This window comes from Piliocolobus tephrosceles, chromosome 1 (assembly GCF_002776525.5).
Source record: "Piliocolobus tephrosceles isolate RC106 chromosome 1, ASM277652v3, whole genome shotgun sequence".
In the NCBI taxonomy this organism is placed as follows: Eukaryota; Metazoa; Chordata; class Mammalia; order Primates; family Cercopithecidae; genus Piliocolobus; species Piliocolobus tephrosceles.
In genome coordinates, this window is record NC_045434.1 from 109,453,701 (window position 1) to 109,481,500 (window position 27,800).

The 27,800-nt window shown below is 48.6% G+C and overlaps 2 protein-coding genes across 6 annotated transcripts in view; one reads left to right on the forward strand and one right to left on the reverse strand.

Moving 5' to 3' along the window:
• The first annotated feature begins 274 nt into the window (after positions 1–274).
• INKA2 (inka box actin regulator 2) lies at positions 275–17,603 on the forward strand. 2 transcript variants are annotated; one of them, XM_023232639.1, is made up of 2 exons: positions 275–507; positions 11,920–17,603. In XM_023232639.1, the coding sequence occupies exons 1-2, from the start codon at positions 451–453 to the stop codon at positions 12,754–12,756; spliced, it is 894 nt and encodes a 297-aa protein (XP_023088407.1). In that variant the 5' UTR covers positions 275–450; the 3' UTR covers positions 12,757–17,603. The 2 variants fall into 2 exon arrangements, with proteins under 2 accessions (XP_023088407.1, XP_023088408.1); XM_023232640.2 differs by lacking the exon at positions 275–507 and adding an exon at positions 8,398–9,405 and having other exon boundaries at positions 11,920–13,219.
• Positions 9,054–27,800, reverse strand: part of RAP1A (RAP1A, member of RAS oncogene family) — a 103,337-nt gene continuing 84,590 nt past the window's right edge. For 2 of the 4 annotated variants that reach the window (XM_023232643.2, XM_023232644.2), the window contains exon 8: positions 26,451–27,140. The gene's annotated coding sequence lies outside the window, so the exon portion shown is untranslated. Of the gene's footprint in view, positions 9,294–26,450; positions 27,141–27,800 lie in introns of those variants that run through there. The other 2 variants (XM_023232642.1, XM_023232641.2) reach the window with 2 other exon arrangements.

Consider the following 27,800-nt stretch of genomic DNA (forward strand, 5'->3'; position numbering starts at 1 on the left):
GTGTGCTCTCCCTTTGTGACCACACGAGGGTCATGTGCTTCGTTGGGGGCCGCTGTACGGCCGGGAGTCACGATGTCCTCCGCCGCGCTGGCCGGGACCAGGTGTGTCCCCGCCAGCCCCAGTAGCTGCGCCCGGGTCCTGTGCAGACACCGCGGTAGGGTCGGCCTCGACCGCCCAGCCCGGCCCCCCGGCCGCCCTGCCCATTGGCTGAAGACAGCCCCCCTGAATTCTCATTGGCTGTCCCACTTTTCCCTCCGCCCCCAGCACCGACCGCGCGCTGCCACCCGCGGGGGAAGCGGCTCTAAGTCCCGGGCTCGCAGCGCAGGCTCAGCTCGGCGCTGCGAGCGCTACGGACGCAGGGGCGGGGAGCCCGCCCGGCGCACAGTTTCCAGTGGGGCCGGGGTCCCACCCGGGCACTCTCTGTTTGAACCGAACCCGACAAATGGGCGCATGACGATGGAGAGCAGGGAAATGGACTGCTATCTGCGTCGCCTCAAACAGGAGCTGGTAAGAGCGAAGCTGGCTCCCGGGCAGGGAGGACTGCTCCGCCCCGACGGGCACCTGGTCCCCCGCCCGGGTACCCGGGGGGCCGGTACGTAAGCAGGGCGGAGGAGGGCCAGGGAAGAGAGGAGAGGACGCGGGCCGGCAGGCAGAGAGCCGGGCTTGTCCTCAGGAAAGGGGGCCACGAAGAAACTTTGAGCAAAGATTTGTGATGAGACAAGAACAAGTGACAGAGACAGAGGGAGCAAGCCAACCAGGCTGAAATGTGACACAGAGAACCCCAGGGAGAAAACAGTGCACGCCCAGAGACGGCCAGGCACTCGGACGCAGTGGGGCCCCCGCACCGCCAACGCGGAAAGAGCGGGAGCGAAGGTCTGGGGAGCGGGACGCCGGCGCCCGGGTGCTGGGCTGCGCAGGCCGGCCTGGAGCGCGCCGGCGGGCGGGGCGCGGGGAGGAGGAGGGTGCTGGGGCCTGATCCCTGCCCAGGCACGAGGTCAGCGAGACTGCTAGCTCGAGGGGAGCTGGTACCACCCTGGGCCCCCAGCTCTGCTGGGCTTGGCAGAGCTGGCGCGGCTGCGGGGGCAGGCTTGGCCGGCTGTCTGCCTGGGCTTGTCTGCCAGCAGGGAGGGGGCTGGCAGCTGGAAAGGCGGGGGAGGGCCCTGCGCTGGAGGAGGGGCTCTGCCTGGCAGATCGCGAGCGGGAGCTGCGGAGGCCCAGCCAGATGTCAGGTCTGGGCTTGGGGAGTGCGCAGGGAGCGTTCGGAGGCCCCGGGGTGCAGGGAGGGGGGGAAGTAACTCAGTCTGGGGAGGGTGGAAATCACCGAAGTCGGGAGAGTGGTGTCCGCTAAAGCTGTGTTAGGGAGAGCCAGGTTGATTCTCCCTGGCTTCATATACCACTGCCCCCGCCCCCACGCCACCTGCCATCTTTCTTATTCCTTCACCCACCGGAATTCAGGCAAATGTTATGCACATACAGCCCCATCTCTGCTTTGCCCATCTCTCCTTCCACCAGGCTCTGTTGTGTCTTTGCCTTCGTCTCTTTTTATCTCTTTTAGTTTGTCTCTCTTGGAGTCCACTCTTCTCAGTCTCACTTTTCTGCTCTCCTCTTTCTTCTTACTTTCCAGAGCCAGGGGCACCCAGGCCACACAACAGCAGACCTGCATCTAGAAAGGGCCAGCTTATGGCTCTCCCGATTCTGTGACAGCCTTTCCCACTCTGCCTGCAAAGGCTACACTCTTCCTGCTTGGGAAGGAAATTGGCAGTGTGTTAGGGGCCAGCTCTGGGGGTGGGGGGCAGAGTTTGAAACTGCAGGTGTTCTCACTGATGCTTCCTGACCAAGTCACCCTGCCACTCTTCCTGTCAGACCTACTCCAGGGTCTGCCTGCTCACATCAACGATCATTTCTCTCTCTAGTCCTTCCTCCTGGAGCCCTTTCTGTGGTGACACTCAGATGCAAAAGTTACTGACTCAGTGAGATACTTCTTGAGAGACAGGAGTATTCATTGCTGTTCTTCTGAACTTACTACACCATGCTCCTTCCCATAGTCGTTTGCACATGCTTCTCATGCCAGATTGGGATGGCTGGCCCCAGCCCACACGTACACATACACAATTCTCATTTTTTCCCATTTATGTGTGCAGTACCAGAAAGCAAGCTCAAGGTCATCACAGATAATGTCTGAGGTCCAAGACCCATGCTGAGAAAAGACTCTAATAGAATCCTCCTTTTTGTGCTTTGAATTGGGGACTACACCACCCACCTCAGGATCTGCCTTAATGGAGGGTTTGTGGGTGTTCCTGGCATGGGCTTGAATTTTTAAATCCTGCTGATTTGCATTTTTTACAGCACTCTAGGTGGGAGGTGGTGAGGGGAGGAAGACAGAGACTACGGATGCCAGGAGAATAAAAAAGGCAACTAGGAATCTGCACTGAGCTGAGCTTCACATCTTGATTTGCACCCTCTCCTGCCAAGGACTTGAGCCCCCAATGCCTGGGAGGAGGAAAGGGAGAGGCTGAAGTCACTGAGCGCCCCATTAGCTTTCATTTGGCCCTTTGTCTGAGCAGCTTCAGCCTTTGACTCTCTTGGAGAGGAAGCCAAATGCCTGGCCTGGATCCCAGAATGACACTCAGATGGGAGAGCTCTGCACTACCCCCCATGGTGCTCCGCCCCCTCCCCAATGCCAGCCTGCTCAGAGATGAGACAGAGCAGAAGGACAGACAGAGCTAGTAGAGTGTCACTCGCTCCCTGACACCTCAGTTCAGTGCTTAGGTAGCTGGGCCAAATCTCAGTGCCTTAGTATCCCCAACAGTAGCAATAGGGAAACTAGAGCTGAATTAGCCCAGGGTCAGCCCTTTGGCTGCCTTGCCCAGGGACAGTAGGGATTGAATTCAATGCATCTTTCTTGTGACTAGGATAGAAGGGTGTTGACTTAATACCCTAGGTCTGCAGTGGGGTGGGAAAGGAATGCAGTTGGTTTCTGTCATGAGCTAGGGAGCTTTTGCACTGCAAATGGCCCATCCCAGGCAGGATCTCCCTTGCTACCCTGGCTCTGCCCGTAGTTCATGTTTACACAGGCATGGCCTCCTGTAATACTGGTCAAGTTCTATGTTCATTTATTTCAGTAAATTTCTCTCAAGAATCACACACTCTGCAGACACTGTGGGATAAACCTGCTGGAAAACAAAACATTAACAGGTTGTGAAATTATCTTTGTCAAGGGTGTTCTATGCTCCCCTCCTGCATCCTACCCCTGTCCTTGGCCCAGAAAATCTAGACAAGAAGAGTGTGTTTCTGAAAACCAAAGTAGTGGAACTTCCCAATTCCCTGAAGCAGAAAATGTCATTGTAACAGGTGAGCACTGGGAGAAGGCTGAGGGTTTGGGGATCCTGGCTCAATGAGTTGATAAGTAGAGAGCAGGCCCTTTCCTTCTGCCTGGAAAGGGAAGGGGATTGGGTTTCAGGGATGAAATGTGGCAGGAGAAGTAGCAGCAGCTGACACACTTCTTCATTAGAATGAGGGCTTGGAGCTGCAACAGCTCAGCAGGGAACACATCTCTTTTCTCCCCCCAGCCGCCAAAGAGGGGCCCTGCCTGAACACAGGCCTTGGGACCAGCTGTTCCGTACACACAGCTCCCTTGTGGGCTGCCAATAAGTGGGGTAGACACAGGCACACAGATGAGGCAGATGTATGATGCTCACAGGGCATCCCTCATGAGTTCAGATCGGTGTAGAACAAATAGAGTGCGTAAAGGCTGAGTGATCAGAGCTCATGAAGTACAGCCAGGCTGGGAAGGCTTCCTGGAGGAGGGAGAGGTTGCAGGAGGCCATCTCTGAGAATGTCTGTCGTAGCTGAGGCATGGGGAAGCAGTTCTCTAGCTTTTAGTGGCCACAAGTTCAGGGGTTTCTGGCAAATGGGTAAGGACTGGGGCCTAAAGGCAAAATAAGGAGAAGAAAAGTAGGAAATGGAGAAGATACAGTAGGAACAGCCTTCAGATCTTGGGGCAAAAAGGCAAATTTCCTAAGGCAGAAAAAAGCTTTTGCAAAGGATCTCATAATGCATCTTCTTTGATGTTTAATGCTGGGGAAAGATGACTATGTGACTAGTTAGGCAGTGTGGTCATTGGGAAGAATGCAGAGTATAAGATTTGGGGTCAGACCAACTTCAACTCAAATCATGGCCCTGTGTGACCTTAACATATTACTTAACCTCTCTGTGCCTTGGTTTTCTCATCTCTAAAATGAGGGTTTAAAATACGTACTTTATACGGCTACTGTGAAGATCAAATGACAATTTAAGTGCCTCACTAACTGTACGTCCTTCACATGTAGCACAGTGTCTGATGTGTCGTAGGCACTTGGTAAACTGTTGATGATGGATTGATCAGAGTGTTTTGCGTAAGAGTCATTCATGCTCAGAACATGTTATTGAGTTCATACTGTGTTTAGGGCATTTACTGGGCACTGGCACTATCATTACAAACAAACAGACACAGATCCTGTCTTCAGGGAACACACAGTTTAATAGAAGATATAATAATAATATTACTTGATGTTAACATTGATATGCCAGACATATAATTTATGATGCCATTTAATTGCCAAAACAACACTAAGAAGTTGTACTTTCATTATTCTCACTTTATGAATGAGTCAAAAAAGACATGGGAAGGTTAAGTCACTTGGTTAAAGTCATAGAGCTGGTAAGCGGAGGAGCCAGGATTCAAATCCCGCCAGTCTGATTGCAGAGCTTATGTTCTCAACCGGTACATGTATGCAGACCTCTGGGGCAGAAATAGAGGAATTGTGTTATATAACAAGCACAGGTTCAGTGCTCTGAGGGAGGGAAGTGAACTCCAAATGGGAGATTAGAGAAAGCTTCATGTCTTGGAAGAGGTAGCATTAAGAACTAGACTTTGAGGGATACATAGGGACACTCACAGGAGGAGAACAGCAATCCAGGCAGATAATGAAACAACATGAGCAAAAGGTACAGAAGCTGAAGCGGTGGGGATGTCTGAAGAGCAGCTGGAGTTTGCCTAGAGCATAGGGTAAAATGCAGAGAAAGAGTGGGCAACAGTGCTGAAAGAGCTGTCGTGGACACACTCTGGATGTCATGCTAAAGAGTCTGGCCTTTTCTATATGCATTGGAGAGCAGCCCTGGGATCCAGAAGGTGATAGGGGTAGAGGTGGAGGTGGAGGGAGGGAGGAAATTGAGGCAGGAGGATGAGTTAGAAGGTTATGACAAGAGTCAGGCAAGAGATACTGAAGGCCTGAACCAGAAAGGAAAAAAAGAAGGTAACTTCCTGAGGTCCCTTGGATGTTCGAGGAAGTTGATTGACTGCAATGGAGAGGAGCTAAAGCTGGTCAGAGGGAAGAGGGCTTGCGGAGACTAAGGCAAGCTCCAGGAGGAGGCAGCATTGGAATCCCCTCTCCATCTGTCTGCCCCTTGCCTGAGCATGTGACCCCCATAGATGGTTCTGTTGGGAAAGTGGGTCCATCCATTTCACAGCCCTCACTTCCTCCTTTCTTTACCCTCCTCCCTCCTACAGCTCTTGGCACAGTTTCCACTTTACCTTCCTGTTGAGAGTTCCAGCCAAGTGTGAGGGGCTGTGAAGGTCCCTATTCACTGAGCTGGAGAATGGGCCACTTGGCACAAGCGGGACTTTTCCCATTTCCGGCCCTCAGCCTCCTCCTAGCTTCCCCAGGGGCTGAAAGGAACTTTGTGGGGATCTTGTGAGTAATGGGGTGGGGGAAGTGAGGCAGGGCACACAGCCAGGCTCATGGGCAAAGCTGGAGCCTGTGTCAAAGGATTCTGGCTGAGCTGGGAGAGGGCGTGAGATGGATGGAAGGACGGCACAGCTGCGGGATCAGTCGGGGCCCAGGGGAGGGACTGGGAAGGGAGCCGAGGATGCTGGCGTCACATTTTCCCGTCCCTGCTCCTCCCTCACCACAAAGGGCCCCAACAGGGCCCCGGGGGAGGGTGCTATCCATGGCCAGCTGACCCCACACAACCTCTGTGGGGCTCAGGGCTGGAAGTCCAGGACGGTGGGATCTGCTTCTGAACCGCATCTTCCCCTCTAACCCCAGGCAGGCAGTTCCTCTTCCCTCTTCAGATGACTCAGTGAAAGGGAGGCCTCGGAGTCCCTCAAAAGGATGACTTCACGTTCTTCCTCCCCACCTGGTGGTAACTGCCCTTTGCGCTTCCTGCTGGCTGCCCTGGTTTCTTCTCACAACAATCCCAGGAGACTAAGAGGTCAGGGGTTATGATGACATGGAAAGCTCGTTGGCCTGGAGTGCGAAAGCCAGCCTTGGGGTCCCAGGTCTCTCACTAATAAGCCTCAAGACCCCAGGAACCACTGGTGGTGCTCAAGATGATGGAGGCGATGCTCCAGGAGAGCTTTCGGTTTAAGATGTGTGTTGATAGGTGCCATCTGTCTATGGCAAGTGTAAACACTTCACACGAGTTCCTTCATAAGTACACTATTTACATAAACAGATAAGAGATGTGTTCATGGAGACGAGGACCTGTGTAGATACGGTGAAAATCATGAAGGAGGTGTGGGGAAGAATGCTGGGAAACGCCGAGGGAGAAGATGGACCTCCCAGCCCCCTGGTTCCCTAATCCATTACGTGGGGATAACTCCACCTGCCTGGCCTCAGAGTTTAGCTGTGGGGATCAGGCAGTGCAGAGAAGAGGGCTAGTGCTGACACCAGGAGTTTTCATCGGAGGTTCAGAACCCCAGGCCCAAAAGGTGGGCGATTTTGCCCAAATGTCATGTGGCCGAGTAAGTCAGGTCTCCAGATGAGTGTGGGGCCCTTCACAAACACCAGGAGGGTGCCTGTCGTGCTACAGCTCTCATACAGTGAGGAACCCAGGGGCTGGTTTCAACTGCAGCCACGGAGACTGAAGTTTGACATGCAGACTTCCGGAGACGCTGAGGGTGGGAGAGGGACTGTGGGGTGGTGTGGAGGCAAGGAGCTGGTGAGAAGACCTTTCCTGGCTTTTCACAGAAGGGATTCCCACAATCTTCATTGGAATATGGTTATTAAGGGTTTTACCTTTGATGGTGGAGCAGGTTGGTTCTCTCTCTCTCTCTCTCTGTGTATGTGTATGTGTGTATGTGTGTGTGTGTGTGAGAGAGAGAGAGAGAGAAAGAGAGAGAGAGACAGGGGTGGGTTAAAAGGAGGTGGCTGTTGGATCCATTCCCACTCAAACTAATCAGGACCAGGTCGACCTTCTTGTGAAGTCTCCCAGCTGCCCCTGAGAGCAAGTTGGGTATGATTTGGTGCCTGTTCTGAGGAAGAACCTGAGGCTCCAAGACATTAAGAGGCTCCAGAGGAACTCCGCACCCTGCAGCCTGGAGATGGATTTAGAGCTACTCATGTTTGCTCGAGATTTTGTCTATCTGAGCTGGCCCCTCTCCTTTCCTCTACCCTCCTTACTACCCCCTTTTTTCCCCCTTTTGGTCCTGGGGCAAGGGAAGCCCGGGGACCTGAGAGGGTCCCAAGCTCTGGAAGAAGAAGGCAGATCCCAAGCTTGGCTTCCGACTCTTCCTCCTTGGGTGACGGCATCCCCTGGGGTCAGTCAGGAAAGGCTGTTCTGCCGGCTCCTCTCTTAGTCAGGACCCAGCTGACACTCCTGCCCCACCACTGCCCTGGTCCTCCCAGGTTCCCCCAACTCCTCCTTCCCTTCTCATTCCTCTCTCAGATGCCTTCTTGCCCTTCAGTGTCGGCACCCTGGATGTGGCTGGGCTGAGCGCGGCTGGGAGTGGGCAGGAGGGTGCCAAGACTTCCCTTCCTTCTCTCCCCAGCCTCTGAAACACAGGACCTTCTCCTTGTGCTTCTCCTTGATTAGACCAGATATAAGGAACGGAATCCTGTCATTACTATGTGCTAAGTTTCACCAAGGAAGAAATGTTGTGGAAGTACATGGGAAGTCTTAAATTAACAGCCAGAATTCACCTAATGCTGTCTTGGTTTCATGCAGAGATACACATTACCTCACCTAATCTGCACAATAGCTTATGAGGCAGAAACTCTTATTCCCATTTTAAAGAATGGAGAAATTTGGCCGGGTGCGGTAACTTACGCCTGTTAGCCGAGCACTTTGAGAGGCTGACGTGGGAGGATGGCTTGAGTCCAGAAGATTGAGACCAGCCTAGGCAACATGATGAAACCCTGTCTCTACAAAAAATACAAAAAAGTTAGCTGGGTATGCTGGCCTGTGCCTGTAGTCCCAGCTACTTGGGAGGCTGAGGTGGGAGGATTGCTTGAACCCAGGAGGCGGAAGTTGTGGTGAGCCGAGATTGTGCCACTGCACTCCAGCCTGGGCAACAGGGCAAGACTCCGTCTCAAAAAAAAAAAGGAGAATGGAGAAACTGAAAAACAGAATGTAAATAACTTGCCCAGGTCACACAGCTACTACATGGCAGAGCTGAGATTTGAACTTTTGTTCCATTGTCTCCAGAACCCAAGTTCTTAACCAATACAGAATATTATTTTGCAGATGGGTGCAGTTTCAGCACTTGCTTACTTACATAGGGCCTCTGTTTTATGGGCAGCTTGAATTCATGCATACCCACACATTCATTCTCACTGGAAAACTGTGCAAAATGTCAGCATTATTTCCTCTGGATTTTTCCACACTGGAAGAGATTGAATGGGGTCAGTTCATTCCTCCCTCTACCTCCGACCTGGGCTGGGTTTAGCCTTCTGGAAGGAAGCCTGCCAGGTCAGACTCCTTGCCTCTGGATGAAACGAAGCCTTGGGAAGCAGCCCTGGCTCTTTCTCCCTGTGTAGTGAGTTACTATCTGAGGGTAGCAAGCAGCCTGGAGGGTGATCTGGGGTGGTCAGTGGTATTCCATATATGTTTTATGGGTATGTAGCAAGTGCCAGGTGCTAGTGAGGTTCTGGGCTGACATACTGATGTATAGATCTCAGCCCCTGTCCTCAAGGAGTAGATACTCAATACATATTTCACAAGGGACTGAGCATTTAAACGCATAGAGGACATGGGGTGAGTACATAAATGGCAGGACTACAGGGAAGAGCATATTAAATATCACAGAAGATTTCTAACAGCATGGGGGGTATGTCTCGGGGAGTAGGGATATGCGTGGAACTGAAAGTTGAAATTCTGTCCTGGAGGATCTTGACTGCAGGACCAAATAGTTTGGATTTGAGTCTGGGCATTGGAGAGCCATGAAGATGACAGAAGATGTGTGCTGGGAAGACTGATCAGGTGCTCGTGTGTCTGGCGGTTCGGAAGCCGTCTAGGAGGCTTCTGCAGCATTCCTGAGGATGGAAGGAAAGATGTGACATTTGTGGGAGGAAAAATCCAACATGAGTAAATTGGACAGCAGCAGGGGTAGTTGAATGCAGAAGCCAAAAATGACTGAGGCTCTAGGTAGGGAAGACAAGGAAAGTGGTATTGGAGGAAGGGAGAGAATAGGGAAGTCAGAAGCAGCAGCTTGCAAGGGAGGAGCTGAGTTTGGTTTGGGGCTTAGAGTCTCCTCTGACTCTGCTCTAGGTCTTAGTAGCTATAGCTGAGTGCTTCCAAAAGGAAGGGGTCAGGAGAGTAGAAGCAAAGAAGCCAGAGAGAGGGGCTGTCAACATGTGTATCTGTCCCACAGGCTCCGTGTTCCTTGCTGCTGCTGCCACCACCGCCACTCAAATGGTGTAAACTCTGGTAAATCCCAGGGCTGTCAGGGCCTGAAACTGCCATTTCTTCTTGCCTGTCTTGGGGAAAGTGCATACAGCATGGGCAATCTCCATGCCCCAGCAAAGGCCTCCTTGCCCTCAAGGGCAGTCAGCCCTCCACTGTTCTTTAGTGTTGCTTCTGCTGGCTTTTTGAGAGCCTGGCTGGAATCTCCCATCCCCACCAGGGCCAGGGTTGGCGGGGGAGGATTTGACCCAGAAGCCTGAGAGGGTCAGCTGCAGCCCAGCCCTGCAAAGCCTCTGTGCCTGCCCTTCCGATCCCTCAACCTTCTGTGTTTAGCACTATGCATTAAGACAAGCTTGGGAGGTAAGATGATCCCGTGGGTCTCTGGGGGGCTTAAGAACAGACGGTCCCTGCACAGGAGGTTTGCTTTTGGTAACTTGATCAGGAGCTGGGGAGGGAGCTGGCAGGACCAAGGCAGCTTGGGCCCAGGAACTGGGAACCTTGTGAATGTTATCAGACACAGTCCCCCCGCCCCCATGCAGCCTCCAAATTCGGCCCTCACCCAAGTCAATCTCTCAGCCCCTTCCAGCTGGCAGCCGGGACTCAGGCCTTAGACACCCACAAAGGGGCTGGGAGAATTGGCCCCCAGCATCCCACTCTGGCTTGGCCAGGGCAGCAGAGCCAACTGGGCTGAGAAGGCAGGAAGAGTGTTGAAGCCAAGTCTGAGAACAGCTGAGAGAGGACAGGTGTTTGGCAGGGAGAGGCAGGCTGAGAAGCACTGGGTTTTCAGCAAACAGGAGTTTCCTGGCCTCCTTGTCTCCCTTCTGACCAGTCAGATGTGAACAGCAATTGCAGGAAACCCCAGGCCTACCCTTTCTCTTGGGGAATCTGAGCTCTTCCTTGTCTCCTAATGCCCTTTTCAGCCCTTCTTCACTGTCCTGTAGAGGACAGAGTAGCCTTAAAGTCCAGCTCTGGGTGCAGGTAGCACACACCTATGGTCCCAGCTACTCAGGAGGCTGAGGCCAGAGGACTACTTGAGGCCAGGAGTTAGAGGCTGCCGTCTACTATGATTGTGTCTGAGAGTAGCCACCACTGTGCTCCAGCCCAGCAAACAGCAAGACACTGTCTCCAAAAAAAAAAAAAAAAAAGGCTAGCTCCACTGCCCAGCCATCTCGAGTCTCGAGGTAGTATAGGTTTGGGTATTCCTTATCTGAAATGCTTAGGGCCAGAAGTGTTTTGGATTTTGGACTTTGGAATATTTGCATATATATAACATCTTAGGGATGTATAAGAAGATACCTTAGGGATGGGACCCAAGTCTAAATATGAAATTTATGTTTCATATACATCTTATACACATAATCCAAAGGTAGTTTTATACAATATTTTAAATAAATATTGTGCATGAAAGAATTTGGACTGTGTTTTGGCTACCACTTACCACATGATGTCAGGGTAGAATTTGCCACTTTCGGTCATGTTGTGTCTCAAAAAGTTTTGGATTTTGGAGCATTTTGGCTTTCAGATTTTTGGAGTAGGGATGCTCAACCTGTATTTGGTAGTTAGGACTACAGCATCTGGAGTGGGACAGTACCGTGTTTGAGTCCCAGCTCTATGAGCTGTGTGACGTTACGTAAGTTACTTCACCCCTTCCAGCTTACTCATTTGTTAAAAAGAGAAAATAGCAACCTTAAAGGATCTATATATAAAGATGAAATGAGATGAAGCACATAGAGTCCTTAGCACAATTCTTGTTACAAAGCAGATTCTCACAAATTGTTTTTTCCACCATCATCACTATCATTTCAGGGAGGCCCAGGGAGGAAGAGGGCTCAGACTCAAAAAAGGATGAGGATGGCCACTACAACTGTGTGCACTTCAGGCTGATCTCAGCCCCACCTCTTACTACCTTATCTTGGGCAAATTACCTGTGAAATGGGAACAGTACTAGTCACTACCTCATAGGGTAGTTGGGGAGATGAAATATGTGTGTGGGGTGTGTGTGTGTGTGTGTGTGTGTCTGTACGGGGTTGGGGTAGCCTTCTCAGGACAGTGCCTGCCTTAGCTAGTTAGCTACCATTATTATTTCCTTTAGCCAGCACTGATCTGCACTGCACTAGGCTATAGAGAGATGGGGCTGGTGGCAGGCTGGATGACGCTGGAAGTGCGTGTTTCGGTGGGGGACCTAGGTTCAGGGCTGGGAGAGGCACTGCTGCCCCCTGTGGCTCATAGGCCCCATGCTTTCTCTCTCCCTCGCAGATGTCCATGAAGGAGGTGGGTGATGGCTTACAGGATCAGATGAACTGCATGATGGGTGCACTGCAAGAACTGAAGCTTCTCCAGGTGCAGACAGCACTGGAACAGCTGGAGATCTCTGGAGGGGGTCCTGCACCAGGCAGCCCTGAAGGTCCCAGGACCCAGCACGAGCACCCTTGTTGGGAGGGTGGCAGGGGTCCTGCCAGGCCCACAGTCTGTTCCCCCTCTGGTCAACCTTCTCTTGGCAGCAGCACCAAATTTCCATCCCATAGGAGTGTCTGTGGAAGGGATTTAGCTCCCCTGCCCAGGACACAGCCACATCAAAGCTGTGCTCAGCAGGGGCCAGAGCAAGTGGAACCGGATGACTGGACCTCCACGTTGATGTCCCGGGGCCGGAATCGACAGCCTCTGGTGTTAGGGGACAACGTTTTTGCTGACCTGGTGGGCAACTGGCTAGACTTGCCAGAACTGGAGAAGGGTGGGGAGAAGGGTGAGACGGGGGGGGCACGTGAACCCAAACGAGAGAAAGGCCAGCCCCAGGAGCTGGGCCGTAGGTTTGCCCTGACAGCAAACATCTTTAAGAAGTTCTTGCGTAGTGTGCGGCCTGACCGTGACCGGCTGCTGAAGGAGAAACCAGGCTGGGTGACACCCATGGTCCCTGAGCCCCGAACCGGCCGCTTACAGAAAGTCAAGAAGCGGAGCCTTTCCAAGGGCTCTGGACATTTCCCCTTCCCAGGTACCGGGGAGCACAGGCGAGGGGAGAATCCCCCCACGAGCTGCCCCAAGGCCCTGGAGCCCTCACCCTCAGGCTTTGATATTAACACAGCTGTTTGGGTCTGAATCCTAGAGGCAGAAAGTTGACTGAACCTGAAAGGGCCAGGTCCCAGTGCTGGGCCCCTGGGGAGGAGGGAGGGTGGGCGGTATGGCTCTCGAAAGCCCAACTCCAAGTTCCTTTCCCTCAGAAAGCAGGGAGAAGCCAGAGCTCTTGGCTCAGGGCTGAAGGGAATGTGCTTGGGAGAGGCTGTCTTGGGGGCTGGCTGGTGGAGCAAGTAAAAGTAGCTGGAGAGCAAGCTGTGTGTGTGTGTGTGTGTGTGTGTGTGTGTGTCTGTGTGTGTGTCTGGCATGCACACACTTTGGGGCTGGAGGTGACAGTAGGTGAGGGCAGGGGAGGAGATCAGAAATCCCTCTGACATCTCCACTGCCCCCAAAGACCTCCGTTGAACATTCTGTATGGAAAAGAGCCCTGAAGCATCAGGTTTCCCAGATAGGCCCCCGAATAAAGACCTGTCTTTGGCTCTCCCAACCTTCTGTTGGCTTCTTTGGCAAGACATTGCTCTAGGCACAGGGACTGAACCCCAGGCCTCCTGGGACTGGAGCAGCAGTGAGGCAAAACCCGACCAGTCATCCCTTCCTGCCTTGGAGGTTTCAGTCCATACCTGGACCCTGAGAAAATGAGCTAAATAAGGAGTACAGTGTGTAAGGAACAGCCGGGGAAGCCCTAGACACTCCCCCATGCACATGGGAGGAAGGATGTAGACATAGCATTGGACCATTTGAATGCCTGTTCATCTCCAATGGCCTCATTTGAAAGTGAGCGAGGCAGGCAGGTGTGATCCCATTTTCCAGATAAGGAAACAAGCCTAGATACGCTACCTGTCCAAGAACAACTGCAGCCAGGAGGCAGAACAGCCTAGGCCTGACTGCAGAGTGGAAGCTGGACCCTGGAGTTACACACTCCTCCCCAACAGTTCGTAGCGCCCTGCAGGCCGGGCGCAGTGGCTCACGCCTGTAATCCCAGCACTTTGGGAGGCCGAGGCAGGCGGATTACCTGAGGTCAGGAGTTCAAGATCAGCCTGGCCAACATGGTGAAACCCCGTCTTTACTTTAAAAAATGTAAAAATTAGCCAGACGTGGTGGCACACGCCTGTAAACCCAGCTACTCGGGAGGCTGAGGCAGGAGAATTGCTTGAGCCCGGGAGAGGGAGGTTGCAATGAGCCGAGATCGTGCCACTGCACTCCAGCCTGGCTAACAGAGCAAAACTGTCTAAAAAACAAAAACAACAACAACAACAAAAAAAACAGTTCTTAGCATCCCGCACCCCACAGCCTGTCTCCTGCACTTAACTCCCACCTGGGTCAGAGAACAGTCAATTCACCAGTGAGGTAAAGGTGAACCCAGAAGAAATAGCCACTTGATTTTAAAATTCCTAGCTCCATTCCGTGGCCTCCTCCTCACTAGATGCAGCAGCCCCAGGCCTCCTGTTCCCTCCTCACCTAGAGGTGGCCAGACGGAGCGGGGAAGGACAAGGCAGCAGCTCAGCTCCAGTTTTTCTAAAGCCGCTCTGGGCACGTGGCCCAGGAGGGCCGCCTAGGACCACCCTGGGAAGCCACTGTCCCTCCCACTCCAGCAGGGAACACTCACTGGCTGGGAAAAGACAATGTGGATCTTCTCTTGGGCTGAGCAAGCCAGGAGGGCATACCCTCCCACTGCCCCTCTCTGCCTCCCACCAATTGTCCCTCCGCCTGATGGGGTGTGACAGCTGCAATTATGGGCAGGATGCCTTCCCACCCTCAAAGCATTAACAGCCAGTTGGAGAGGCAAAACAGTAAGAAAAAGCTCTTCTACTTGCTTCCTGGATCCCTGGGGAGAGTGGAGAGAGGGGCAGAGCTCAAGATGGGGTTATGGGGGTGCAGCCACGGTGGTTAGGGTCACCCTCAAATCCTATGCAAATGGTAAGATGTTTCATTTTTGGTGGGGGAGCTACAGGAGGGAGGAAGGCGCTCATGCTTTTTGGGTTTTGTTGAGCACTCACTATCTGTCAGGTAGTGTGCACATCTTTCAAACTTAGAATGACCCTAGAAGGCATTGTTCTCCAGACACATCTATGGAGGTTATTAGGGGTCATGTAAACTGCCCAGATTAGGCTGCTAGCAAAGGAAAGGACAGAGATCTAAACAGAGGGTTGGGTTATCTGGCTCCAAAACCCCTGTCCTTTTCTTGCTACTTTTCTACCTGGAGTTTGCCAACTGAGCAAGCCCATTCTGGCAGAGCCAGCCCTTGCAAATCCTTTGTGTCTTCCCAGAGAATACTAACATTTCAGTTTTGAGTGAGGGAACGTTTGCTGTGGCTGCCTTTGGAGGTGGAGATGGTGGAGGTGGTGGTAGTGTGTGTGTGTGTGTGTGTGTGTGTGTGTGCCCGTGCACGCGCATACAAAGTGCATGTGAAGATTCCACCTACTGAATCATGAGAGGAGGAGGCCATGGGCTGCTGGCTGGTGGAGAAGCCAACTAGCATATTATTCAAGATGACACCAGCTCCAAGTCTGGAATGAGTCTATGGGAAACCAAGGTACTTCTTGGACATTCGTCTACAATTCACCTGTTTCGTGGACGGGTCACAGTGGTTTGGATAAACGGAACAAAACTTTATGAACACCTCCCAACACCAGGCGTTGTTATAGAAAACTAAGAACAGAGCAATGAAAAGGACCCAACTCCTGCTCTCAAACGGATGCAGTGGAAAATAAGCAGACTTTGAACCATTGGTTAGTCAGAAGAGACTCAGGGGACTGAAAACTTATTTCCACTTGGGCCAGAACAAAAAATTCGGAAGCAACACTTGCTGTCAACTTGATTTACAGGTGCCAGCACCTTCCCCTCTGTTATTTCCTTCTCACTACACACCGAAAGCGGTTGCTCTTGTTTTACATGGACAGGCTCAGAGAAGTTAAGCAACTTGTCCAGGGTCACATAGTGGTGGAACTGGGATTGAATCCGTTCCAACTGACTTGCAATCTTGTGCTTTTCAGACGGTCCCACTAATTGTCCCTATCGGTTCCAAAGCCAAATCAAGAGGAACAAGAGCAAAATGTGTCCTCCCATATTATCCATGGTCCTGCATGGATCATAAATGGCATGCTGACTGTCCACTGGAGGAGACTTACTTTTCCCTTCTCCCTGGACACCTGCCACGGCAATGACAGAGGCTGTATTTTACTGTAGTGGAGGGAAGAGGTGAATGTGAATGCCTAGGGCCTAAGTATACAAGAAGGTGTAGGGAGAGGGAAGCAGTGTGCATGTGGAGGAGATAGTGGAAGCAAGCAGAGAGAAATCAGACAGCTTAATTCTTCCTTGGGGGGGGGCACTTTGTGGTTAATTAGGACATGCAAATAAGCTAGAAGCTCATTTAATACCCTCTCTGACATGTAACCCCACCCTGCACGTGGCCCACTTCCCCGGCAGGTACAAGGGCCAGCTGATTGGCCCAGGTATCTGTGGAGAGTTCCACCTGCTTCTTTGTGGCCCAGGGAACAGAAAAGAGTCCCTGCTGGGCATGGCTAGTGGGGCCTGCCTGGTCTCCCTCCTCCCTTTCTCTTCCCAACCTTTCAGGCCTGGGACCTCTCTTTTCCCTCCCCATCAGACACTTCCCCTGTGCCCCACCCCTTAGGGTGATCTCTGAACCCAAACTTGCCCCAGGGAAGGTTGCTGTGTCCTCTCCACATCCTCACCTCCTCCCCGGGGCCTTGGGACTTTTCCAAGTCACACCATCGTTTCCTACGTGGCCTGGACAAGAGCAAGAGCACAGCCTGTCCCCACCTTCTCCAGAGCAGCCAGAACCCACCTCAGGTGCCTTCCCCATCCAGTGCAGTAAGGCACTTCTGCCAGCACCACGGTATGAGCACTAGACTTGGAGTTAAGATTGGAGAGCCCTCTCTGTCACTGTGGAAGCTTGAGCATGTTGCTTGACCTCTCTGAACCTCACGTTTCTCATCTGTGAAAGGTGATAATGTGGGGCTGCTGTGAGATTTAGAGGACATAATGCACCTATGGTCCAAGCACTGCCTGGAACAAAGTGGAAGCTCAGCAGATACTGGACTACCCATCCCCTTAGTAGAGGCACTAACCATGTGACCCAAGGCAGAAGTGCTTTAAAAAAAAAACGCTTTCTCTGAGCGTTGGTTTCTTCTGTCAAAACATTTATATTGATTTAATCTCTCACAGGATTGTAGCAAGGATCAGAGAAGACAATAGGTGACATGTTTTTGTACACTGTAAAAATACTACCCACCCAGATGGGCTATTTGCTAAATGGCAAATTTACACTGTTCCCCAAACGATGACATGCACTGGGGAGGCGGGGGGTGTGGAGGTGGGGAAGGGCTGAGCTGGAGAAAAGGTGCTTGAGGACCCGACGGCCTAAGGACCTGCTCTAGGAAACATTCCCACCCACTACACCCTAGCTGCCCCTCACAGTCAACCCTTAAGGACCTCAAATTCTTGGCAAGGGGTAAAGAGTCGAAAGTGCCAAGTCCTAGTGGTTTTGAGAAGCCTCTGGTCTGTTCTTTCTGCTCTCTAAAGCCCTAGTTGCCAGAGTCCCCTCCAGCCCCCACATCGCTGCCTTCCTCCTGCCCTCCAGCCACCCTGGAAACTAATGGCCTAAAGGTGCTGTGGCTGTCCTCCTAAAATCCATTCCCTCCTGATGAGATGGAGGAATCTGTGAAGCCCGCCTTCATGAGAGGTCTCAGGGCTCAGGCTGGTGCTGCCAGAGAAAGGGTAACTGAGCCAGAAAGGCCTAGGGGGTAAGAAGCTCAAACTGCAGTCATCCCCTTAGTATGATTATTAGGATGTCCCTTGCCTTCCTTCTGCCTCCTCCACCCAACCCCTAAAATAAACAGTATGATGAAGCCGCTCTTCCAGATTCCCTCGGGATTTGACAGAGGACTTGCTTCCTGGCTCTCTCCCCTTCAGTGAGTCCTGACATATCACTCTGGCCACCCCCTCTAAGCCCCAGATCTACATACCCCAGCTCTGGAGCACACAAGCACATGCATGGGCACCACAATCAAGTCGGCTTTGCCAATGTCCCCGAAACAAAGTCCCTGCATTCTTACACTCTTCTCTCCCACTGGAGTCCTCCTCGTCCCCGCCACCAAACACACACACACTGTCCCCTGAAAGTGCCTCTGTGTTCCTGGTCGGAGAGGACACTGAAGAGCAGCGTGTCCCTGAACACAGTTTGGGGCAATACTCATTTGACAAGGGGACCATGACAATCACCATATGCTTTCCCTTTTCCTTGCATCTTTGTCTGAGGAGAAAGAGCAGAATTCTATGCCTGGCTTCAGGCCACAGCTGCACACAGTCCCTGGCTTCTACTCACAGAACCTGTTCACCTATATGCCCCTCTGGGCATGTCCCTCAAGATGCTGACCCTTTACAGGGACATAACCAGAAACACTGCCAAAAACCAGCTCCTGTGAGCTCTACACCCCCACTCTCTCTGGTTCTACCCACCACGACCTGGCTCTGGGCTGTCTGCCTTGCCCCTTTTTGAGTCTTCTCCACTCTGAATGTGATAACCCCAGCTTCCTTCAACTGGCCAGGGAAGGGTGGCTCAGGAGCCCATCTGAGGCTGCCTGGGGGCTGCTGGTTTGCAGGGGAAGCTGTCCTCATCCAAAGGAAGAATCAAGTTTTGTTTTCCTGTGGTTCCCTTGCTTTCCCCCTGCCTTGCCTTGAGCTTCCACTTGGACCCCTTCCCATGCTTCTACTTGAGCCCCGCCTGCCCCACCGCCGCCTTCTGCTCAGGGTCTGAAGGACAGAGGAGTGAATGCGGGATCTGTCTGCGAGCTCCTGTCACTTCATCCTGTTTCCTGTCTTCCCTGGTGTCTAGCCCAGTCCTGCCCCATTAGATCCCACCCACTTTACCCTCCAAGGTGATGGGCCGAGTGTGCCAAGCTTGGGTTCTTTTCATGCCACTAGGTCTTTGCATATGCTGTTTCCTGAGGAATCCAGTTCCCCCACCGCCGGTACTTATTTTCTAAGTTACTTCTGTGCATGTTTGTCTTCCCCTCTACGTTGTTGTACCTCCTGGGTGGCAAATACTCATTATTCATTTCTGTACCTCTAGTACTGAGCACAGGGTTCCCATGTGACCTCCACTTCTCAAACTGAGCCCTGGGCTGAGCCCATCTCCTGCTTCAGGGAAGACCAGCAGTCAAGGCCTCCTTAGCTGCCTCCTAAAGCCCATTTTTCACTCTTGTCCTCAGCCCATTCTCCAGAAGAAGGGGAGCTGTGGCCAGTCACTTTCAAGAGAGCAGGAAAACTCTCTGTCCCCAGCACCCTCTCCAAGCTGTTGGGCAGTCCCCTTTGTCCCTGGCCTGGTGCTCTGGCTTCTCCACCCTAGTTTCCCAGGCTAATTCTATCTTAATGTAGGCCGTCTGGTGAGCCTTCATCCTCACCCCTCCACTCAGCTCCCTGTCCCCATTGTCATGCTATTATTGGCTATCCAGAACTCAGGCCCTTCAGATGATCACAGCCACTTCCTACCTCTACTCAATCCCAAGTGGGTCCCAATTTCCATTCCAGAGGAAGTCACCTTTACCCTATCCTCCACGTTTTTTCCCTTTCTTCCTCGATCCCTTTCCACTCGTCTTCCTGGCCGGGTTCATCTCCTTGTCCTTTTAGCAACATCATCTGGTCCCAGATTTACCCTACCCAAAGACGTTTTCTAACTTGCTATGCTGGTGGCCCCACTGGGGACACTGAGTCTGCTACATTCTCCTCCCATCATTGTGATTATGGAGGGAGGGTCAGGGCAGGGCAATGGGGAAGGAAGTTGAGAGCTGGGTGTTCAGCGCCTTCCATGCCTCCGGCTCCACTACTGGCCACACTCCAGGCATTGTCTCCCTACCAGGGATTGAGCTGCCAATAAGGCAGCAGGAGTATAGTCATTTGTGTAGAAGAGGTAGGCAAGTGGGGAGTGGGGGATGGGCAGATAGGCATTAAAAAAGAAGCAACAGAGGTTCTTCCAAATGGAGTAACTGCAACTGAAATCCCTGCATAGCCTCAGCTCCCTGAGCAGAGGTGCCAAAGCTAGTATCACCACCCAGATCACCTCCCTGTCCTGGCCCAAGGCCTCCACTTGCACTCCCACACCATACAACTGGCCTAGGGAGCTGAGTTATCATAGTTAAGCAATGGGCCAGAATGACTTAAGCAGATGTTAGAATTCCTGCTCTGAAGTTTCAAGCATCTGTTAATTCATATTCCAGAAGATAAAATTCATATCCCAGTTAGGCTTTATGTCAGTGATTTCAAGGGCCCAAATAATTCCAAAGCTTCTGACCTAGGCTTCAGGACCCTGCTGGGAGTATAAGGATCAAATATCTTCTTTAAATTTCTCCATGTATATGTATCCCCTCTCCAAGGAAGACAGGTAGGTCCCAGTGCCTAGTACACTATTCCAAGTCCTACTTTCCATTGAGAAGGCTGCATGCTTAGAGTTCCCTTGATCCTGGTGGCTGCGTCAAACTCCCCAACCTGTGCAACTAGAGACATTAGTGATGCTAAGGGCAAGGATGACAGGGGCTACAGAAGTGTGGCCTGTGCCCTTCCTCTCACCCACAAGAGGTCTGATGATGGGATCCTGGTGGGAACACTGGCAGCTAACAGATGGGGGTGGATTAAGGAAGAGTCCCCACTAAGCCTTCTCAATACGATATGGTAGATCACTAGGATGGGATAGCGGGGCTGCTGTTTCATGCTGTTCCTGAAGAGTAGAGAGGAAAACAGGGAGGATACCAACAGTCTGCCTGCCCAGTAGGAGCCAGGTCCTCTGCTAAAGAGTCTGAGAAGAGCAGAATCATGTCAGGTGAAGCAGAGGAATACAGGGGCAAGAAAAAGAGATTTTTCTCTTCAATTTTCTTTAACATCTTTGAGGGCCAAACAATTAATGCTGGTTCCCTTCTAAATGGAACATTTGTCTGGGAGTCATGGCCTTAGAGGTCCTCTTCATTAGAGAGAGGGGAAATGAAGTGAGAAATGAAGAGTGAGAGAACCATCAGAATTTATAAGACAGTAACCCTTACAACTGTGATTTTCATCCTACTCAGGTCTGAAATTTCTCCATCCCTGCCCTCACCAAGCTTCACTGAGGTGGTTCCTATGCCCCAGATATTTAATTCAACCTACTAGTTAACTTCTTGTTTCAAGGCCAGCCATGACATGGCCCCAATGTATTCTTCCAGCCTAATTCCTTCCACATTTCCCAACACCAGATGAACTAGATAACTTCTTGTTCATTTCGTTTTCTGCACTTGCTTTTTTCCTGAAATCTGCCTATAATATTCTTCCTTACTCTCACCTGTTGAAAATCCCACCCTTTCTTCAAACGCCCCTCTGAGGAATGTCTCCCAGAACAGAAAACATCTGTCCCATCTCATACTACTTTCCTTGAGACCTTCTCTATACCTATATACCATTTTCCCTCCTGCAACTATGCCCACCTACACTCCTGAGTCAGCGTCTTTACTTTGATACTAGACTCCACCCATTTAGCTTACTGTTTTCCTTCTCAATGGGTCATTCCCCTTAGCACAGAAATATGCACTGTTTCACCCATCTTAATAGGGCAATCCATGGTTGATGTCTCCAATGTTTTTCTTCCCTTTTCCTGTCTACTCCAGACACTATCCCCAACCATTCCACTGACAGTCCATCAAAGTCACCAGTGCCCTCCATGTTTTTCTCTGCTAATTCCTCTCCATCCTCAACCTCTTGATAGAATTCCTCAGGGACCTCTTTTCTATCCACACACAACCGTAGCGATCCTATATAGCTTCATGTTTTAAAATACTGAATGTTCTCTCCAGACTGCTTCTGCTCAATTCGATTCGTATTCAACTGTCTACTATGAATCTCTAGAACATGACACACTTCTTACACATAGTAGATTCAAAATGGAACTCCTGCCCATTCCTCATTCTCCTTCCAATCTGCTCCTGTCATAATCTTCACTTGATTATTGGCCCAAATCTTGGATTCTTCCTTGTCTCCTATTGTACTCTTATGTGTCAGTAAATCCTGTTGGCTCCACTTGCAAAATACACCTAGAATATAGCCACTCCACTGCTACCACTATGGTCCAAATCACTGTTCCTCACATGATTCCGTCTTCTAAGTGGTATCAGGCTTCATGTTTGTCCTCATACGGGTTATTCTCAGCTCAACAGAGCACTCCTGATGGCGTATTATGGTTGATCACATTATACCCTTTGCTGAAATCCTTTCCATGGACTCAACAGAGTAAATGCTGTGGGAAATTTCCCCCTACTCAATCCCATTACCTCTCTTTTACTACTCTTCTCCCACTTGCTCACTCTGCTCCATCCATACTGACCTCCTTGCTAGTCTTCAACACACCAGGCACATGTCCACCTCATGGCACTGGCACAGATCCTTTCCCCAAGGAATGGAAAATCCTTCTTTCCCCCAGGCAGTTGCATGGGCTGCTCACTTTGAACACTTAAATATCAGCCTCAGTGAGATTTTAAACTACTACCACCACATTCCCTCTGTCCAGTACTCTTGCCCCTTTACACCACTTAATTCTTCAAAGCACTTATCATTACACAACAGTTGTCTTTGACCCTTTTCTAAAGATAAAAACTCCATGAGGAAAGGGATCCGAGTCTGTACTGTTCACTGTTGTTTCCCCAGCATGCAGATCAGCACTTGCCATACAGCAGAAGTGCAATGAATATTTGTTGGTAGGGCCCATAAGATCATGTCCTGTTCTGATTTGCATGTCCTACAACATTTAGCACAAAAATCTGAACATGGTTAAGCTTTAAAAAAATTCATTGAAAACAACAGCTCAAAATAAGAGTCACACCACTGTTTAAAATGGGAAGGTTTATTAAGGTTTTTCCTCAAGAGGAACAGCCAATCTCTTGCTTCTTGAGAGAAGCAATTAGTGGGAAATGTATGTCACACCTTGGGCCCAGAACCACAGGAGGCTGCTTCTCAGCGTGCCCAAAGAACATACATCCCCCAATTCCCGTTTAAAGCTCATTAATGTCTACAAAACAGAACCCATGTTGCCTTCCCAGAAAACAGAACTAGGAACCCAGTCAAAGCCTCCAGCTGTTCTCAACAAGAATATTTAAGCAAGACAGGGCAATAAATGGACTGCACATTCAACAAACCCAAGATGAAACTGCAGTAAAATCCATGATCGAAGTAATGTCTGGACTACATTTTCAAGAATAACTTACAGTTTTTACATTTTGGGGAACATGAATACTAAAAGCTGGGTGGTTAGACTGCCTCAAAGCTCACATTCATTTCCCTCTCGGCAAGATGAGCTCTTTCCAGACCCTGGACAAGAATCTAAACCACTCTGCCCTTTTAAGCCTGGAGCTGATTCAAGAGGGGATATTTTAACACATATTTAGCACCTTAAATAAGTACAAAATCCAAATTCTTAAAAAGCTTATTTACAAATTATTTTCCTCCTCCAAATACCTGACAATTTCTTTACACTTTGGTTTCAACACACATACAATTTATAAGAGTATATTTTATGTTTTCTAGCATTCTGCTGTGATTGCTTACAAAGGAAAATACCAAGGTGTTCCTTATTTCTCTTTCTGTCCCGCAGTCCCTAAGACAAAGCTGAGGCACATAAACTGACAAATACATGTGTATCTACGAGGGTAACGGGGCAAAATATTTTAAACTGGCCATGTCCAGGAAATGTAGAATGCCTTATTACTATTCTTCTATGGAGAAAAATGTTCCAAGCCTGTTTTAATAAAGTTGGTAATAAAGATCAGTATTTTCTCTAAGTATTAACTTTCCAAGTACATTATAACCTCAAAGAAGAGGATTACTTCAGTGAGGAGTAAATGGTGGCCATTTATGATGGCAAATCAAGGTGCCAAACACAGATTAGTTCATAATTGTAGGGAGAAGAGAGTAACGTGGCCGGGCGCAGTGGCTCAAGCCTGTAATCCCAGCACTTTGGGAGGCCGAGACGGGTGGATCACGAGATCAGGAGATCGAGACCATCCTGGCTAACACGGTGAAACCCCGTCTCTACTAAAAAATACAAAAAAAAAAAAACTAGCAGGGCGAGGTGGCGGGCGCCTGTAATCCCAGCTACTCGGGAGGCTGAGGCAGGAGAATGGGGTGAACCTGGGAGGCAGAGTTTGCAGTGAGCTGAGATCCGGCCACTGCGCTCCAGCCTGGGCAACAGAGCGAGACTCCGTCTCAAAAAAAAGAGAGTAACACACACATCCATATTTCACCAAAAGTTCTTAAGATAATGACCCATGTAGCCACAGTTCAGAAAACTATGGTGTTACTCATATCTTTGATGAACTGCAGTATCTTCCCTGCCCATATAGATTGTAAACTCTTGAGAGAGTGTCTCTATGCCTCTTTGTGAACCACGCAGTGTTTATGTACTAGGACTTAGTTACTTCAATGCTTATGAAAATATTAACTGGGCCAGGCACGGTGGCTCACGCCTGTCATCCCAACACTTTGGGAGGCTGAGGGGGGGGCGGATCACGAAGTCAGGAGTTCAAGACCAGGCTGGCCAATATGATGAAACCCTGTCTCTACCAAAAACACAAAAATTAGCTGGGCGTGGTGGCGGGTGCCTGTAATCCCAGCTACTTGGAAGACTGAGGCTGGAGAATAGTTTGAACCCAGGAGGCAGAGGTTGCAGTGAGCAGAGACTGAGCCATTGCACGCTAGCCTGGGCGACAAGGCAAGACACTGTCTCAAAAAAAAAAAAAAAAAGTATTAACCGATGTTGATGCTCCCCCTGGTGGAGGGTAAGATTACAGCTGGATTGTGTATTTACTGTTAATTTCTAAAAGTAGACAGTTCAGGGATACCAAGCAAACGATGAACTATGGCATCAAGCCTCCTTAATTCTGTGTCACTCATATAACCAAAGTCATTATACTTTAAATAGTCACACATACTAATATGAAATCAGTTTCTAGATATTTATCATTTGACATTCATACAATATCCTAGAAACTCTTTTTTCAGCTATAAAAATACATTTATTTTCAGGTACCCTTCCCTTTGGAACCAAGACTAAGGAGTGCACATTAGGACAATAAAAAAACACACCTATTTCACTTTCTATCAGGATACCTTTTCATCTTGCTCAGCAACCACAGACTTCCTTGCATATCTGACTTCAGCTGGTTCTGCTCTGAATACCACTGTGTGCTAGAAAGGCATTTTTCTTGAAAGTTCCACCTTTAACCCAAGTAGACTGTATGAGATGTGACAAAGGAATCTAATTATCATCTTTCTCCACCACATTCTAAAATAGAAGATACTGAGTTTATGCTACTAGTCAAGCAGACTGAGACTTGGAGTCTTATTAAATGACTTCTATTTAATCTGTTAAATACACAATAGATATGACAAGGTAGCATTTAGAAAGTTTTACTGGTTGATGAGATGTCTGTCTATGATCTTAAGTTTAAAGAAATGTTTGAGGGATGTTTTAAAGCAGAATGACTTTAGAGGACTTTAAAATAAAAGATGCCACCCTGACCTGACAACTGGCCCTAATGCTTCATTAAAGTTCACTATAGTTTTGGCCCCTCAATCCCAGACATACGCATAATTGGATGAGTAGAAGGGAAATGTTAGGTAACTAAGTGTATTCAAAACTAAAAACAAAAACAAAAACAAATTTTCATTTTTTAAAAAACAATACTTTAACATTTTCTCAGGTTGGTCAGAGCTTAACATTTGAAACCTGATTTTAAAATTTCAATTCAGTAAGTGACAGGCTGACCACATGCCTGGAAAATCTCAGCAAGGCATGAACACTTCTTCATACCTAGTTGCAAAGAGACAGTATCTAGAGATCCCTGAGCAATTACTTAGACTTTCTAGGACTGGTCTCCTCCTTAATATTCGAGGACAAGGCACAGGGTTTCCTAAGCTTGTGTCTCCTTCCTTTTCCAGAACTTAATAGGCTAACAAGCTTTTTGTTCTACACCTCTTTATAGAGATTACAAGCAGTATCACCCTGGGTCCATGTCTTACTTAAGCCCTATCTTTTGTAAAGAGAAAAATAACTGGGAAGGAAAAGAAAAAGCACCACTATACAGGAAGCTAAAATTTTAACTTAGCAATTTCTTCCATATTACTACTACCATACTATTTCGTAAGTAGTTTAAGCAAAAGTAACACATTCCTTTTATGTGTTTTAACTTTCCCTCATTTCTCTCAAATTATTCAATCTATTATAAAGCAAGTTTGAAATTTTTCACATAACACTTCATTGGTGGACTCACACCCAACACATTAACAATGCAAAAGGATTCCCTTGATGAAATTACAAGCTGTGGAAGATCTGAAATAGTAAAAGTTAAACCCTGATACAGTATTAAACTTAATCTTTTTACATATAAAAATAATATACAGTGGGATTTTTATTCAATAAGATACAATCTTTAAGATCAAGAGAGAATATACAAAACTATTCTATGTTATCTGATGTATTTTACTGTATAGTAGGAATAAATATATTTAGAACAGAAAGTGCGAGGTCTGTTCCTAGAGAAATCACCAGTTACTTAGTATAGTTTAAAGCCAGTGTTCTGCAGATACTAGGCAGCAAGGCGCTACTGTCGCATTTAAAACAATGTGGTCATTATAAAATAAAGGCCTTAAATCTATAAACAATAACAAAAACACACAAACCAAATGAAAATGTACTAAAATTTAATCATCCATAAAAGCTGTAATTTAATCTGACAGTAAAACACAAGAAGCAATATTAGAGTTGGTTTAGTATATTATATATTTTAGCTTTGAAAGCCATAGAAATCAGTTATCCCAGTTTTTTTCCTATAAAAGACCCATTTTTTCCAAAGCATTATGCACAATTTTAATTAGAATATAATGACAGATGATATTCCATAATTTTTTAAATATAAAATGAAGTCAATGACTCAAAAAAGTTATCTGCTGCAATGAGTTTGAGGGGACATTTCATAATCAATATCATTACAGATATAAAGTATAATGGTTCAACTTTTTAGTGCTTGATAGGGAGGAATCATGATAAAAAGGTCAATATGAAATCATTTGATTATAGTAGCAATATCTAACATTTGAAATGCATCCATGCTCTTTTGTATAATCATATTAGAGTCAAGTATATTTTCACATCTGTTATAACTGCTATTGCAAAGGAGAAATACTATTGTCTTATTTTCCAAGAGATATACACAGAGCAATTTTTCTCTCCAGGGAACTTGTGCAAACCAATATAAGATCTAAATTCTTCACATAATATATAAAACAGGAGAAGCCTCTTCAGATTTTTTTTTTTTTTTTTTTTGAAGTCTGGAATGCTGGCACTTTCCAATTAGGCAACAGTTCTTCATTCCTGTAATCTAAGACATGGGATATACAGATATACATACATGTATGGTTAATCTCTTGATGTCAGAAAATGGTACTAAACAAGCAGGTATCCAATAAAATAAAGTGATTTCAGCGATTTTACCTTGAGAACTAAATTATGCTAAACAGCTACAGTAACAGTGTTATTGTAAATTCCCTTTAAAAATGTTTTAAGAAATCAAAAATAGAAGTTCACAAGAGAGGAGTCCATAACTGATCAACTTGAATTATCCTCAGTTATACTTAGTTACACTCAATTATATTTAGTGTTTCCCATTACATCTGACAATCCTGTCTGTGCAGAGGAAAACAATGATATTTTTCTATCTATTACCGTCTTATTTTTAGTTTCCTTTTTTACTAAAGGACACCTGCCTCCATAAACTTTCCATAAGACATTCTTTATTCAAGCATTTTATGATTATATATTAGAATTACCATTTTTAATACAGGTTAAGGCAAGGGATGATACAGAAAGAGCTAATCCCCATAGTCAAGGGCAGAAGAATCAAAGTTAGTCTTATTGTCAACAGACAAGAATTAGGTAAAAGGAAGAATCCGGATGATGAATTTCTCTCAGATGTCTTTAAAACTGGGACATATAAAAAAAGAGATTAACATGATTCAATACAATTTTGCCTAAAGGCTAT

Bases quoted from the DNA above. Each gene is read 5' to 3' on its own strand.
- INKA2 (XM_023232639.1), top strand. From the start codon at position 451: ATGACGATGGAGAGCAGGGAAATGGACTGCTATCTGCGTCGCCTCAAA. The intron at 508-11,919 runs GTAAGAGCGAAG...TCTCCCTCGCAG, and splicing joins GTCGCCTCAAACAGGAGCTG to ATGTCCATGAAGGAGGTGGG.